This window comes from Amphimedon queenslandica, unplaced genomic scaffold, assembly GCF_000090795.2.
Source record: "Amphimedon queenslandica unplaced genomic scaffold, v1.1 AMPQUscaffold_13344, whole genome shotgun sequence".
In the NCBI taxonomy this organism is placed as follows: domain Eukaryota; kingdom Metazoa; phylum Porifera; class Demospongiae; order Haplosclerida; family Niphatidae; genus Amphimedon; species Amphimedon queenslandica.
The window spans coordinates 104017-120016 of record NW_003546420.1 but is presented as its reverse complement, the minus strand read 5'-3'; the positions used below and the strand labels follow the sequence as shown (position 1 = coordinate 120016).

At 39.5% G+C, this 16000-nt stretch overlaps 5 protein-coding genes across 5 annotated transcripts; 1 reads left to right on the top strand and 4 right to left on the bottom strand.

The window, feature by feature from the left end:
- Window positions 1-1899: 1899 nt before the first annotated feature.
- LOC100637340 (costars family protein ABRACL-like) lies at window positions 1900-2275 on the bottom strand. The gene has a single exon (XM_003387460.3). The coding sequence runs from the start codon at window positions 2227-2229 to the stop codon at window positions 1984-1986; it is 246 nt and encodes an 81-aa protein (XP_003387508.1). The 5' UTR covers window positions 2230-2275; the 3' UTR covers window positions 1900-1983.
- Window positions 2276-2305: 30 nt separating this feature from the next.
- On the bottom strand, window positions 2306-7636 carry LOC109582933 (enhancer of polycomb homolog 2-like). Its single transcript, XM_019998012.1, has 16 exons — window positions 7249-7636; window positions 6712-6871; window positions 6222-6304; window positions 6008-6070; window positions 5583-5678; window positions 5428-5535; window positions 5299-5366; window positions 5005-5212; window positions 4878-4909; window positions 4654-4690; window positions 4514-4606; window positions 4389-4457; window positions 4199-4335; window positions 4018-4152; window positions 2784-3932; window positions 2306-2585 (listed from the first exon to the last, which is right to left on the bottom strand). Exons 1-16 carry the CDS (start codon window positions 7399-7401, stop codon window positions 2501-2503), a joined length of 2676 nt encoding a protein of 891 aa, XP_019853571.1. The 5' UTR covers window positions 7402-7636; the 3' UTR covers window positions 2306-2500.
- Window positions 7637-7708: 72 nt separating this feature from the next.
- On the bottom strand, window positions 7709-11582 carry LOC105313200 (flocculation protein FLO11-like). Its single transcript, XM_011406419.2, has 4 exons — window positions 11510-11582; window positions 11377-11466; window positions 7970-11318; window positions 7709-7917 (listed from the first exon to the last, which is right to left on the bottom strand). Exons 2-4 carry the CDS (start codon window positions 11457-11459, stop codon window positions 7738-7740), a joined length of 3612 nt encoding a protein of 1203 aa, XP_011404721.2. The 5' UTR covers window positions 11460-11466; window positions 11510-11582; the 3' UTR covers window positions 7709-7737.
- On the top strand, window positions 11577-14758 carry LOC100639867 (aspartyl aminopeptidase-like). Its single transcript, XM_019998014.1, has 17 exons — window positions 11577-11633; window positions 11684-11750; window positions 12200-12288; window positions 12465-12578; window positions 12634-12759; window positions 12896-13020; window positions 13073-13151; window positions 13196-13303; window positions 13498-13575; window positions 13632-13706; window positions 13756-13825; window positions 13872-13959; window positions 14020-14059; window positions 14144-14245; window positions 14296-14377; window positions 14436-14521; window positions 14573-14758. Exons 1-17 carry the CDS (start codon window positions 11610-11612, stop codon window positions 14618-14620), a joined length of 1401 nt encoding a protein of 466 aa, XP_019853573.1. The 5' UTR covers window positions 11577-11609; the 3' UTR covers window positions 14621-14758.
- LOC100637213 (phosphatidylcholine transfer protein-like) lies at window positions 14728-15999 on the bottom strand. The gene is made up of 6 exons (XM_003387459.3): window positions 15776-15999; window positions 15600-15717; window positions 15465-15550; window positions 15156-15327; window positions 15024-15091; window positions 14728-14954 (listed from the first exon to the last, which is right to left on the bottom strand). The coding sequence occupies exons 1-6, from the start codon at window positions 15953-15955 to the stop codon at window positions 14814-14816; spliced, it is 765 nt and encodes a 254-aa protein (XP_003387507.1). The 5' UTR covers window positions 15956-15999; the 3' UTR covers window positions 14728-14813.
- Between the last annotated feature and the right edge of the window lies 1 nt (window position 16000).

The following is a 16000-nucleotide window of genomic DNA, read 5'->3' as shown; positions in this document are numbered from 1 at the left end:
ACTGAAGAGTTCGTATAAAGTTCTCCATTGTCATCTCTCCCCACCTACAATCCAGTTTAATAGCAATTGTTAACATGCGGTCACTTGTGATTGGTGAAGTCGGTTCAAATGATGAATTGCCATGGAGAGTCGTTCGAATGTGTCTCAATTGAGACAGTTCAGAGAATTTATTAACCTTATCAATGTATCGTGTTAGTTCGATTGGCAAAGATGAAAGGTGAGAATTGGCTAAGTGCTGCAATAAATTGAAATTGAAGAAGTCGTAATGTGGTTCAAGATCCTGTAACAATTCTTCAATGCTACCAGCCTGTAACGTTGATACTGGAATGTGAAGGTATAGTGCAGCAGTTCTAGCTATAGCATTGAGCTTCATCCTATCAGCTTGTACTAGCTCCTCAAACCCAACTCTTAATTTAGAAACAAGAGTGGTGAATTGAGAGTAAAGGCCTTCTATATCATTAGCAACCTGATACTTTGACTTCAGTTGAGTGACAGGTGTAGGAGCTAAACCTGATTGATTGGGTACTCCAGGAATTGTGTCTTTGATTGCGGCTTGAAGTTGCTGCTGTTTATTGGCACTGCTTTCAGCATGGCTCTTTCCTATAGAATTAACAATAAATAAATCATTAATTATGAACAATAAATCACATACTAGCTTCTAGAAGCTGATTTGCCATTAGTGTCAATCCAACTTTCTGTAATACAGCAATGAGAGAAGAGAACACTTCATTTGGTTTAGAATGACTTCTAACGAGAGCTAGTAGAGAAGTGATGAGATGAGTGGCCCTTTGATACGGTGTAAGGCATGAATTGGTAATAGAATTATTATATGGAACACCATGAGACAGACACTGATTGGTGATTCTAATGATGATTTGAGCATTACCAGCTAACAGAGCAACAAGGTCTTTCAACAGTTCATTCAACGTGATATACTCTGATGATTCCTTCAGCTCTGTTTCTTGCTTTGTGACAGGAGGAGCTGCTATTAGATTGTCTAGTGATACTTTACGTTGAGGTGGTGCCTTTTGCATTTTTGGATAAAGATTTGGCTCTGAAACTACATGAGAAACTTTGACACGTCGTTTTACTCTTCTTGAAGGACCTAATGTAAATGTAAAGTGTTATTATTCGTACTATATAGGCCTCACCTTTTATTTTTCCTGTTGCTACTCTTAACTTGTGTAGTAATGTTGGATGCTCTTCAAATGCTCTTATGAAGAAAGACATCCCCTCATGATCATTGACAGCATTCTTAACCTTCCTTAAACTATCAAATTGTGGCAGTGACTCCTCCAGCTGTCCTTTGATCAGTAGCTCATACAACTCTAGCAGCTCAGATGATTTTGGTCTGTGATCAGGATCAATGTTAGTAGTAAAGGCAGCAGAGAGGGAATGAGGTCCATTCAATGAATGGTTGTCAGGGCCAGGGGTAGGAGCAGAAGCCATTGCATTAACACTGAGCTCTACAGAAAAGGTTTCCTTTCTTTGTTACTATAAATAATGATCATAGTCTGTCTATTAATAGATTATTGTAATGCTTTACTGATCATTTACAAGTTGTCTAATGAGGTGTGCTGTAGTACTATTTGAAGTACAGTCAGTGTTCACAAACTGCAAATGATCAGTACAGTCTAGGTTTGCATTCAATAGCATTTCATAATTTTGGAACTAGAGAATGTTGGAACTGCATACTAAATTAGTTCAATCAGTTGATCTGTTGTATTGATCTAATTGAATGTAAAAGGTGTCCCCTTTCATAAAAGTTGTGGAATCCTCCCCTGCTCCAGTACAAAGGAGGCAACCACAAAAATGTGTTGTAGGTAATGATGGTAATCCAGTATTATCTGCACAGCTGTCAGCTGGCCACAGTACACAGGAACTACAGGGCGTGTTCAATTTATAGAGTTTAAAATCAAGAAAAATCTAAAAAATCAACTAAAATCAACTAAAAAGCCACTAATATTACAATAAAAGAAACAGTTATTCCTTAAGCAAAGTGATTTCGACTCCATCATGTACTCCTTGAAGAAGTATTTCCGCGTCATATTTCACAATCTTCTTCCTCTTGGCAGCTTTCAGGGTACCAACCAAAGCCTCGAACAGATTAGCACATTTGTCATCAGCAAACAAGGTCCCAAAGGTAACAACGTACTGTCCATCAGCATTCTGTGTCCCTAGCCGCTTTATTTCACCAACCAAAAGCTCTACCTCATGCTCAACGTTCATCTTTGTAGATTCACCACAACTAGCCACACCTTCTGGGCGTGTGGCTGACACTCCCTTTCATAGACTTTGTATAGGCTATAGTTATTAGCGCATTGTGGAGGTACTAAATAAATTAATGACACACAAACAAACAAACACACAAACACAATAATTGTAAGAAGTAAAGTACAAACAGGACATAAAGGATACATACATAATGAAAACAGAAATAAAAGAGAGATGTCATAACTTTAATGAGAAAGGAAAGAGAGAGAGAGAGAGAAAGGTATCATCAGGTGACTTGAGAAGATGTATTTAATTTCACTAAAGAATTAGTAGTTCCATCAACAAGAGTGTTACTGTGGTTAACTACAGCCCTACATGTTCATGTATGTACAGAAGGAAACATCATTATAGTTTATCAATAGTTGAGTAATAACAGATTGATTATACAAAGACATTATGAAATAAACACATTCATTTAAAAGAAAAGAGAATTAAGATACCAGTTTAACATAGCCCTCCCCACACAACACAACACACATACCACAGTGAGAGAGAGAGTTCAAACTTACCCAGCTGCTAGCGCGTGTTTTATTTCCTTCTCAGCCTCTGCCTGAAGCTTGGCATGATTGAATAAATCATGAACGCTGCCGTTGGGTGAGTTATGGTGCACGATGGGGGCCAGGGCCTTCTCCCTAGCAGCGAGAGCAGTTTCCATAGTTCTCTGGTCTAGCATTAAACTACTCACAAGCTTGTTGGTCTGAATCGGTAAAGGGGATATAGTGGAATTAGAAGTGAGAGTTGCTGGAGTCCTGTTAGTGACCAACGGAAGAGAGAGGGAAGGTACTGTACTAGCAGCACATGACACTACTACTGGAGGGATTGGACCAGCTGGTGTTGATAAAGGAGGAGGAGGTACAGGAGGAGGAGGAGGAGCCTGTTGCTGCTGGAGGGAGAGAAGAGCAGCAGCTGTAGCCGCAGGAGAAACAGGAGGAGGAGGAGGAGGAGGGAGAGGAGGAGGAGGGTCAGGTTTAGGGGTGGGTTGAACTGAAAACGCTGCCTTCAATTGACTAGTAATATCAGCTACCATCTGAGTTGTAAGAGCTTTATGACGCCTAGAAAACATACCCGCCCTTTTGAGAGATCTATCAAGAGAAGAGATACTTGAAGACGCAGTACAAGACTGCCAACTTAGAGGAGGAGGAGATTTCTCTTTTGAAGAAGGACCTGTGTCATTAGGAAGAGGAGGAGCAGAGGAGGAGGAGGGAGGGAGGGGGAGAGAGGGAGGAGGAGGAGCTTCACTAGTGCTAGGTGTCGGAATATCTTTCTTTGGTAAGTGTTTCAAGTTACCAACATGTATCTGGACAGGAAGACCAACGTGAGATAATTGAGTTGGAGGAACGGTCACTTTGTCCAGCTCCTCCTTCTCTGAATCAGGACTGGCCTTTTCCTTATCAAGGTTAGAGCCAGAGGGTTTCTCATTGAGTCCTGCTAGTCCTGCAGGACCTTGTCGACTGGGTTTCAAAGCAAAGAGAGAAGTGGGGAATGTCGAGAAAGAAGATACTTCATTTTGTGTCTCTGAGTCAGACTGGAGTCCTCCGAACTTATTGTAGCCTTTATTAATATCAGGACAATAATAGGTGGAGGGGTCGATAAATGGAAGATATGAGAAACTGAAGTTTGTTGATCCAGGAGCAGGTGAGACTGGATAAAAGCAATGTCTGGCAGGAGAAGACAGGCAGTAGTGTCACATACAAAGAGAACATTATCAATAATAATTAGTAATGGTAACTATTGTTATTATACCGATTGGCTCCTCCTTCATCAGTTCTTGATGCATTATTATCCATTGGCTCAATATCTTCCACTACTGTAGACTGATCTTCTATTGATGAATCACACTGTCTATAATCTTCAGTGGTCATCCTGTCCCATAGGATCCTGTGGGTAGTAAAGGTTCAGTTACAATACTTAAACATTAACGTACCTTCCACCGCGACCAACTCTCCTTCTAAAGTAACCAGATCGCCGTCCATCAAACGATGCTCTGGAGAAACACATCCTCTTTGATGGTGGAGGCTCATACGTTGAATTATTACCAAACCTACTGATCCAGTCATGATTCTATGATAATACAACACAGTCAATCATGATGGACCTAATGTATCATACTCTACCTTATGATAATGGATGTGAACTTTTCTTTTGAATGTAAAAACACCGTCAGGTTCAGGGACTTCATTTCTCTAATGAAAAAATGAACAAGTGAAGAGAGAGAGAGAGAGAGGGAGGGGGGACAAACCTCATCAATATGCAAGAATTTGGTTGATTGTTCTTTTTGTATTTTATCAAGAGGGAGGGATGGAGTCAAAGGTAACTCAGAATCAACCGTAATCTAATAATAAATAAATAATAATAAAATGAATTAATTTATACATGTACCATTGGGAACAGCTTCTTTTTCCTCTTCTTCTTGGACCTACAGCATACAATACATTATACAGTACAGTACACAGTACATTATACAGTACAGCATACAATACATTATACAGTACAGTACACAGTACATTATACAGTAGAGTATATAACACAGTGTAACATTGTAAATGTGTACATATTGCAACTTATGAATATCACAATCCTACGGCTCTATCTAAAACACTTACCCGATTACTCTAGGATCTTCAAGACCATCAACCTAACAAATATAATAATTAATAATAAAGGAGGTGTAGCTATCCCTGTACTATAGTACCACCCAGTTCAGGTGACATTAAAAGGTTCCTTACTTACTTTTAATGAAAGACTTTTATTGTCCCAATGACCATCAACTACTGATAAGTGACGCCCACCAGAAGTAGGTGTGGCCATAGGCCGCAGAGTTGACAGTAAAGACCCACTCCAATCCTCCAGTTGATATCTTTTACGAAATATATCAGCGTAGCAATGATCCAACTCATTCTTCTTCACTTCTCTGTCCCTCACCAACTCCACTAATGTCCTGAGGAAATACATGTACATGTATATCAGTACAATATTTCTGACCAAAACCACACCCATTACAAGATGGCAGACAGATTGACTTACATGGCTTTAGAAAGATCTCGTTTCAATTTTAGCATATGAGTAAAAGCTTGTTCATCATTCTTTCGATTCTAATGACAAGACAGATTCATTAATTAATCAATCAATTAATTAATTATTAATTATTAATACTTTTCTTGTTTGCATCTTTTCAGTTCTTTTCCTAAAGGCAAGATAAGGATTGGAGGAGCTGGTTCCATCCCTCCTCTCGTTACGAACTGAGGGAATGAGAGAGCGACCCTATCGTTTGTTTGTTAATTAAAATAAACCACACAGGCTATATTTACAAGTCTTAATCTCTTAGCAAGCCAGTAGTCATAGACAGCCATTACAAGATCCTGCTCGTCCTTCAACAGAAACTGAGCATCATGTTCTGACAGAACCTAAAACAGAACCAACAGAGAGTGTACAGTGTAACGTGATAGCTACAGCCATCAGTCATTTACTATAGCCTCAATAGTACCTACTAGTTATTCATGTAGTAGACTAGATGCCTGCTACTATCAGTGTTGTGTATATACAAGGACTGGATAGATGAGTGACTAATAATTATATTAAACTAACACTATGACCACAACCTACACTAGTCACTAACCACTGGAGCATTCCAAGGGATGACTATACAGTAAATGCACTTAATGCTTGGGGTAACAGCGAATTACAGTTATAGACGGATTGATATACATGTACATGTACAGTATATTATACTTACGGTATTTCCACTTCCTTTCTCAAGTTTGTCCATCATCCTCTCAAAGTGAGTAGGTGACAATGGCTATAATAAAAAAAAAAAAATAATAATAATAATAAATATTAATAATAATATTAATAATACATGTACTATAACTTGGCTCATTATTATTCTATAAATAGCTCAAGCCATCAGTTGCTATTTATAGAACAGCAGTACACATACACACGCTTACCCTTTCCTTTGACTGGGCGTTGAGCCATTCCTCATCTTCTGAGTCTAAGTCATAATCCGGTATGTCTTCGCGTAAACCTAAACCTACAGACACAACACGAATCATGATCTCAAGAGCTTGATAGACAATGGATACAATGAGCAAAAAACATTTCATGATACAGACACTACATGCTCATTGGAATTCTTAATAGTCTAGAGTCTATAAAATGTCATTATCTAAACAAAAAGACACCAATCCCAAAAATACTATGCCAACACAAATCAGATTCAATATGGAGGTATCTCATTTCTCATTACTGTAAAGGTACCACACACACACAGTGAAAGCTCATACTATTCCATTCTGAAATTTGAAGATGATACCATATACATGTAGATTATAAAGCAATGCTGAATTGCTGATACATAAGTAGTATTGCAAAGCAAGCTTAAGCTAAAGGTCCTTGATTAGTAAAGACAATTTCAAGAAGTATCAATGCTAAGCTTACCAGGTACTCTAATGTAGTATAAAGGTACAGTTGATGATGTGGTATAAATTGATGGATAGTGATGGACTGGTATCGTTGCCTCTGGTATTGGGATTACTATTGACTTCCCTGACTCGCTGAAGTTCTGACGAGCATTGATGACTCTTTGAAGATGTCTCTCCTGTAATTGAAAATTAAATATTTAAAATGAGAGGTCCAATTGTTTAACTATATAAAAAGGTTATAGTTGCAATAAGCTTAAATAACTGAATCGTTACAAATAAGTAAACTAGCAATTCAAAAAGTGACTCTTAAATAGGTTCATTATTATGGAGTAATCTTTAATTAAGTACAAACGACACTGTTGGTAGTTGAAATGTACACAATTTAAAAGAAATATGGCCCATTTAAAATACAAAAAGCAATTTTGCTAGTATCCATGATACTTTTAGATAATAAACAACACCAAATTGCTCAAAATTAGAAAAAACTCTCTTTACAAGTAGTCCGCCATTTTAAAAATGGCGGCCAGAAGGCAGGAAGTGGAAAAGAACATACTGCTTCTTCTTCTTTCTCCATTCCAGTGGGGAGCTGAGGGACAGCCCGGTTGATGGGGACGTATTCAGCAAGGTCTGGTAGCTCATCCTCAGTATATACGGGTAATGGCTTGTTGGAGTCGAGGGCACGGGCCCGAAACGACACCTTGCTCATGGCGGATGATTGCTGGACTCGCCTCCCGACACCTTAAAGATTTTGGCCTAAAAACTAGGCTCTCTCTACTTTGATTGACTCTTGGCAACTCAGACGGATAGTGCTGTCATCCCCCTTTAGCCTGATCCCTCTAATAAGTGTGTAAGAGCTCTTACAGCTGTGCAGTCTGCGGTTTAGTAAACTGGTTCCTTCTCCTCTGAGAAGACGCAGTCGCCATTTGCAAGTGGTCAATAATGAGACAGGAAGTGAATCGTGAATAATAATACATATTTCCGTTCGCTTTCCGGCTACCTCCGTAAAACACATATTGGGCTAATAATTTTCAACATTATAAATTCAATCATTATTCTTTTTATTGTATTCTTTCATGGCCAGGGCAATGGCATTCTCCAATTTCAATCTTTTTCTTTCCTTTTTCATCTTGGAGACTGAACTAAGCCCCTCGCTGATGTCTCTAATGTTAGAGTGATCCACCAAACTAACTGATTCCTCTGTATCAAACCATTTCACCCACACCTGTAACATAAAATTAAAACAAAATTAAACGCCACAAAAATATAATTCCAACCTGAGCTTTAGGAGCAGGCTTTAGCTTATGCTGCTTCCAGTCTTTATGTGATATGATCTTCCCTGGCCAATAAGGAAGCTGTGGAGCTCTGGCCCAGACAATATCCCCTATCACAAAAGGACGGCACCTGATGGTGTAATAACTAGTGAACATTGGGAGGCTTTTACGAGATATGGAAACTATCAGTTTCTCTTTGTTGCCTTTCGTGTGCTGAGAAACTGACTGTGAGTCTTCAACGAGACATGATTCCTCAGAGTTGCTCTGAGGACTGAAGGATCTCATTCTCTTCCTAGCCACAACACTATGAAGTGCAGCCTGACCACCTTTATCATGAGTAGAGGAGGGTCCACCCAGTAATGGAATATCAGTAGGTGATTGAATGCCACTAAACACACTATCAGGTGACCCTCCATTACCTGATATGGCTTCTCTCTCACCCACCTCTCTGCAGTGTCTCTTATGGATTCTTCTGGTGCTCCATCTGATGGCATCATGTTCAAACCCCCTCCTCTTCCTTCCTATCCTCTTCCCTTCTCCGCTGTGCACAGTCTCCGATGATGAGGCTCTGTTACCAGAGACTGATGATGGTAAACTTCTTGATTTCGGCTTTCCGCTAGGCTTCCTTTTCCTGCTGGTTGTTCCATCAGAAGACCCAGCTCTTCCAAACTTCCTTCCTTTCTTTGCTCTCTTAGCTTCAACAGGACTATCAGTGGGTGGGGTCGCACTGCCACGGAGGTGATAGTCTCTAGGGAAAGTTGTTAATTCTTTATCCGGATAATAGGTGTCTTCCTGGTCTGAACTGCTGACATTTTCATCATCTTGAGTAATGAAGTCCATTTCAATATCATAAGTATCAGCAGTAACGGGTTTCTTTTCTTCATTCTGATCTGATGAAGGTTCAAGACCATCTTCTTCATCTGGCTTGGGTTTAGGATTCGTTTTGGCACCAGTTCTCTTTCTTTTCCTCTGTGTCTGTTTCCTTGTTTTGTTATCCAAAGCTGCTTCATCATCAATGACTGCCTCTGTTTCCTTTAATGTATGAGGAATGCTGTCTTGATCTTCACCACTAGCAGTAATGTTTCCCTTATCAAGTGATGGGCCATCTTCCAATGTCGCTTTCCCTATATTCTGGTGAGTATTTTGTTCTTCAGCTGAACCCAGCAATGGTTCGATACTAGTGTTCTCTATGAGTTGAATTGGTACAATGTCTATGTCCTCCATTAGCTGCTCTGGTTGACATTGCTGAGAGTCTCTCTCATTAGTACTGCCAGTCGTCTCTTCATTATTATTATTATTAGTTGTTTCTGCACTACTGCTGGGGTCTTCCTGTCCTTTCATTACAATAGAGTCTTCCTTATCCACTGGAGACTGGGTCCCTTCCTCCTCCTTATATGGTAACTCACCTTTAGCTGATACTATACACTCACTCTCCTCCTCTGGCCTATCAGTTTGTATGCCTCCTGAATGACCTTCTGACTCTAAGCTGCACTCCTTTACTGATTCATTGCACTCTTTCTTCATAAACTCAGTATCTTCTTTCTTTCCTTCCTCCTCCTCATCTTTTACCCTCTCCCTTTGCCCTTTGCTCTCATCATGTCCTAGTGTGTGGACTAAACCCTTACACACATTGCTGCTAGAGGCCTGTCCCTTCTCTTCATTGTCAGTGTTCATCATAACTTGCCGTTGGGATATCTCCTCTTCCATTTCTTCTCTAGTTCCTTTATCCTCTGCTGACCTTGCATCAGTTGTTATATTCTCTTGTTCTGTCAGTTCTGGTTGCTTTATTCCTTCCCCTATGTCCTCCTCCTGTCGGGTTGGTGGTAATTCATTTTGTTCATTAGTTGGTTCTTCATTAGCTAGCTCAGGATTCTCTTGTTCATTCTCCTTTCCTTCTTCTCGTTGCAAATCAATTAATGGCTGACCTTCATTTCTTACATTGATATTGCTTGACAACTCATCATCATTCCTTACAAAAGACTCCTGAGCGGAATAGCCTTCACTGACTGGAGGAACAGTCTCCTCTTCATTGTCCCTTTCCTCCACTGCACTAGTTGAGTCCTCAGTTAGCTTATTCTGTTCGTCCAAAGGTAAGATCCCAAATTGTGACTCTGACAGGTCATTTGGGTTCTCTACACTTAGAGTAGGAGGGGCAGTGGGTTCCTGGGGGTTGTGAGTCATTACTAGTGAGCTACAGAAAGGAACTGGTTCATGTTCCTCACTCGTGCTGTTGTTGTTCATGTTCTCCTGAGAACGAAAGAACTCGTTTGCCACCTTCTCCACCTTTTGAAGATAAGCTCCTCCTTCCAAATCAGAGCCAGCATTCTTATCAATAACATCATCTTTCTCAGCTGTAAAGGGACCTTCCCTGTCAGACATATCTCCTCCAGTAAGATCCATCCCTTCCACACTGTTACTATCACAATTCTTCAAACTCTCATTGATCATTTCAATTGGGAGAGATGAAGACAAAGAGCTTGAGAGTGACTGGCTACTGCTCATTTCTTGCAAAGAATTAGCACCAGCATCATCAGACAGGATGTTCCCAGTTGATGTACTTGTATGGGAAACTGGTGGAGAGAATCCTTCAACGCTAGATAGGGCAGGTTTCTTGGGAAGTAGCTTCTTTTTAGAGAGAGACGGCATAGAATTAGGAGAAGAAGTTACAAGAGGAACTGAAAGTTTAGGAGTAGGAGAAGAGACAAGAAGGATCTGAGAGAGAGAGTTAGAAGCACCAGGAGAGGAGGAGGAGGAGGGGGTGGGGACTGATGACGGAGACACTGAGCGTTGCTTCTGAATGGCGTTCATTAGCCAAGGGAGTGATATGCTAGTAGAAGTGGTAGTGTTGCTTTTAGTTGAAGTTGCTGTTGTGATGTGACTAACCAAAGCGTGAAGGTTCAAGACAGGGTATGAGACATTAGTGTGGACGACACTACCAGCTGGAGAGGGGCCCCGAGAACTAGGACCAACTAGATTAGAGATTGGTGTGGTCTTTGGGTCAGTCGGTTTTGATACTTTATTAGTAGAACGAGGAGGAATAGGAGGGAGAGAGAAAGGAGGGGAAAGGACAGGTGGTTTTTTAATTGATTTACTGGAGGAGAATGGTTTGGGTTTAGATTGAGTTTTTTGTGTCGGAGGACGTCTCTTCACTTTATGAAGAGTGAGGTGTGGCTTCACGGAACACAGCGAGTTAGAAGTGAAGGGAATGTTGTCAGGAAGGCCGATAATGCTAGGGTCAAAGTTAAAGACATCGTCTAACATGAAAGGACATCTAAGGCCACACTTACAGGTACCAGCTGACGTCAAATAATTAAGAACCTCTTCACGAGAGCGGAGAGCTCTATTGTCAGGACTACATGTAATAAACATTAATTATATTTAACATAAATGAAAATAATTGCTGTACGTACCTGATGTAAAAGACACGCCCCTTCTCCACCAATCTTTGCCAGCCGTGGGGCACAATCACTGATGAGTTTGATAGAGACTCCATTTAATTTCTAAAAAGCAAATAAAATATAGTAATTTATCTATTGGAATTACCTTTCTCTTGATAAAAGAGATTTTATCACGACTCACATGGTGAAAGGTGCGCCAAAAATGTAATGGGTGGGTCTGATAAAGACCACGCCCATAAATCAAAATGGCTGCCTTCAAACTAGACAGAGTTAGGGAAAGATAATTTATTTGTAGTTTGTTGATGTTACTCTTTTACAGGCTGCTGTGTTGAAATCTGCTGAAGGACTTATTGACTTTGTTAATAAAGGACCCTCTCCTTATCATGGTAAGGCACAGCTGTTGACTTAACATTTTGCATTGAGACGAATTTCTGAAAAATACCCTGTACTATAGTCCATGATTTTAACAAAAATGGCTCCGAAATCACCCCCAATTTTTATTACATTTTCTGATACATATTGATGTCCTTATGCTGTGTAGAAAGTTTGAGCTGATTCCGACTTCAATTTTTCAAGTTACAGCCATTTTAAGAAAATGCCAAAATTTTGAAAAATACCCAAGGCTATAGTCCATGGTTTTTTCCAAAAAAATGGCTCCGAAATCACCCCCAATTTTTATTACATTTTCTGATACATATTGATGTCCTTATGCTGTGTAGAAAGTTTGAGCTGATTCCGACTTCAATTTTTCAAGTTACGGCCATTTTAAGAAAATGCCAAAATTTTGAAAAATACCCTGTGATGTATTGTGTCATAATATTTGTGTTTCTCATAGTTGTTGAGGAATGCAAGAGGCAGCTGATGGAGAGGAATTTTACTGAATTAAAAGAAAAGGAGTCATGGGAGATCAAACCTAATGGATTGGTATGATAAAATACACAAGTAGACATATACTGAACTTTGATAAAAGGATTACCCACAATATGAAATGTACTTTATCTGACTGATGTACATGTACATGTACATGTACATGTACATGTTTTTTTACATGTACAGTAATAGAATAGTTTATAAGTTCTCTCTCTCTCTTTTCCCTCTAGTATTTTGTCGTTAATAATTTCTCAACTATTATTGCGTTTGCAGTAGGTGGTCAGTATAAGCCTGGTAATGGTTTCAATGCTGTTGGAGCCCACACTGATAGTCCCTGCCTTAAAGTATTTAACCACTGAAATGTTAATGTGTGCTTTAGTTTATAATTTGATGCTTTAGGTGAAGCCAAGGTCTAATCGCTCACGCTGTGGTTACCTCCAGGTTGGGGTCGAGTGTTACGGAGGAGGGATATGGCACACCTGGTTTGACAGGGACTTGACAGTTGCTGGACGAGTTGTTGTTCGTGTAAGCTAATCCAGAACATGTTTTTTTATGTTGATAACTACACAGTACTATGGAGTTGTTCATTATTATTATTATTATTATTATTATTATTATTATTATTATTATTATTATTGTGTCTTTATTATGAACTGCTCAGTCCAGCGAAGGTTTGGAGCATAAACTGGTTCATATCAAGAAGCCAATCCTTTGTGTCCCTAATGTCTGCATTCATCTTGCTCGTGATGATCATCTCAAGTTTGCTCCTAACAAGGAGAATCACATGTAACCAGCCACCATTCAAGCATTCCATCATTATATTATATTATGTTCATAGTCTGCCAGTTTTAGCTACTTCAACAATGCAGGAGCTTCAGAAGCCGATAGATGTATCTTCATGTCCAGCTGGGTCTGTGGTAGGTCGTATCAATGTTATCATTGTTATTATATTTTAACGAAGGCACGTAACCACACCCCTCATTTGATAACGCTCCTGTGTAAAGACCTCTCGTGTAGTCCTGGAGATGTACTTGATTTTGATCTCCATCTTGCCGACACCCAACCAGCCGTTAGTTAACTATCAGTTATATTGTCCCCTTCTCTCTATTGTCCTGTGACTGTAACTTGTTGCTATTATGTACACATACACTCTATTAGTCTGTCAGTTTGTACCTTATCACTGTCTGTGTCTCATGTTCATCACTACAACATGTGATCAGTTTCTGTTCTCTTCTTCTTCTTCTTCTTCTTGTTATTCATTAGACGGTAGGAGGTGCTCTGGATGAGTTTATTCATGCCCCAAGACTTGACAACTTATTCAATTGCTACACTGCCCTACAGGTAACACGTGATTCATGTACATGTACATGTACATGTATATATACTGTATGTAACAGGGCCTGTTTGATAGTCTCCCTTCACTTGCTGAAGAGACTAATGTTAGGATGGTAGCAATGTTTGATAATGAAGAGGTTAGTTATTAATGTTAGGCTATGGGTTGATCCACTGGCTGATGAGTAGGTTGGGTCTCAGAGCGCTCAGGGGGCGGGGTCATCTCTGCTTGAATTTATAATGAGAAGAATATCAAATGGTAATAATCATTAATAATAATTAATATTATATTAATTTATTATTAGGAGGATCAGCTGTAGCTTTTGAAGAATCAATTCCAAAATCATTTCTTGTTTCCGCTGATCAAGCTCACGCCATTCATCCTAATTATTCGTAATGAGTCATCATTAATTCATTATTTGATTTTATGATTTCATTTCTGATTTCTTGTAGAGAGAAACACGAGTATAACCACACCCCTTTCCTTCATGGTGTAAGCTCATAACATCTTGTGTGTCTCTCTACTGTACTATACTGTCCATGTGTGCCTCCTCTATATAATGTACTGTATCCTTAGGGTCCTGTATTGAAACTTAATGCTAATCAACGCTATGCTACAACTGCCATTACTGCTTCCATCCTCAGGGAAATAGCTAAGAAAGCTTCAGTACCATTACAAGTTAGGAATGAACTGTCTCTCTCTCACATTATCACATATACCGTTATTAGGAGGTGGTTGTTCGTAATGATAGCAGCTGTGGATCAACCATTGGTCCTATACTATCAGCAAAGCTAGGACTAAGGACAGTTGGTTAGAATAATACCCTTTATAACCCTCTCCTTTCACCTTTCTTCCTCTCTCTCTCCAGATATTGGCAGCCCACAGTTGAGCATGCACTCAATCAGAGAGATGGCCTGTACTACTGGAGTCCTCCAATCAATTCTTCTTTATACAGTATGATCCTCTCACTCTCTCTCCCTCTGTTTATCAGTGTACTTTGTGTAGAGTTATTTCAATAACTTCACGACACTTGATGCCAGTATCAAGTACTGATCATGATTGATTCCTACTACCTCTTATAGTAGTGAAGGATGATGAACTAACTTTTTTATAATTATTGTTAAAAGGAATTTATAAGCTACTCCTATTGCTGTTCATAATTATTGTTTGGTATAAATCTGTAAAAGGCAATAGAATATTAAAATAATAAATTACTAATAAAAATAATCTAAAATATTTTTAAAAATTATTGTTCGGACTGCTTGAGGTGCTGGCTCCATGCTTTCCTTGCTTCTTCTATATAATTCTCCTTTCCTTCTTTCTTCAAGTAATCCTTGTAGCCTTTCACAGCAGTCCGCATTAGATCCAGGAATGTTGGAACACCAGTCTGTGATACAAATAATTATCAATAAATAATAATTCCAACAACACTAGCAGTTATTATATTGACTGTTACCTTAGCTGCCCAGTTGATCAACATGGCCGGTATCATTCCTTTTGGATTATCATAATAATGCATGAACGCTGCACCATAATAACAAGAAACAATTCATTATACAATAACGACAACAACAACAATAATAACAACCTTTTGATCCAGTTGCTCCATCACTTTGCATGGCACAGCACTGATTAAAGTCATCTACTCTAATGATTCCGTCCTTTTCTGGACAATTTGAAAACTTTCGACTTCGACAGATGACAACCCAAGTCTGCTGTCCGTCTACCATCATCATCCTACCCTCCCTGATGAAAGTGTACTGAACACATCATCAATGCTAAGGAAACATGATACATATTAATATATATGTACAGAGAGAGAGAGAGTGAGTCCTGCTTGAAGAAGTCATACTAATAGTACATGTACATATTCTCTTGCCAAGAGAGAGTTGGATACATCTCTGTCAGACATTGGCCAGGGATAATCCACTGCCCAATAGAGTCCATCTAAACCACTGGCTTCATCTTTGATTGGTTTCAAATCTAATTACATTCCATTAATTAATGAGTGCCCACCAGCTATTGACCATACCCAATACATAAGTGTCCCATTTCTTCCTGTACTGCCAGTCCAGGTAGACCATAGCACATATCTCAGGATCAAGGTCCGCCATGATACCATGAGTCTTATACTCATAAAGACCAGATTCCTAAGTATATGTACATGTATCAATTAAAGATGAAATGATTTGAATATATACCTCATACCTCCTTATATTTCCTGTATATCTTGACCCCCATACACTCCACGAACAGCTCCCAGCTATCGTCCAGGGCTGGGTTCTGCACTTGCTTGGCGGCCTCAAGGAACTCCTCGTCCGTAAAGATCCCAGTAGGCTGAGAGTATATCCCTGCTTCTGCAGGGGCCACTACAGAGGAGGCAGCCATTGTTACGCATGCGCAGTAAGATGTCCCGGGAATCAAATTCGATGG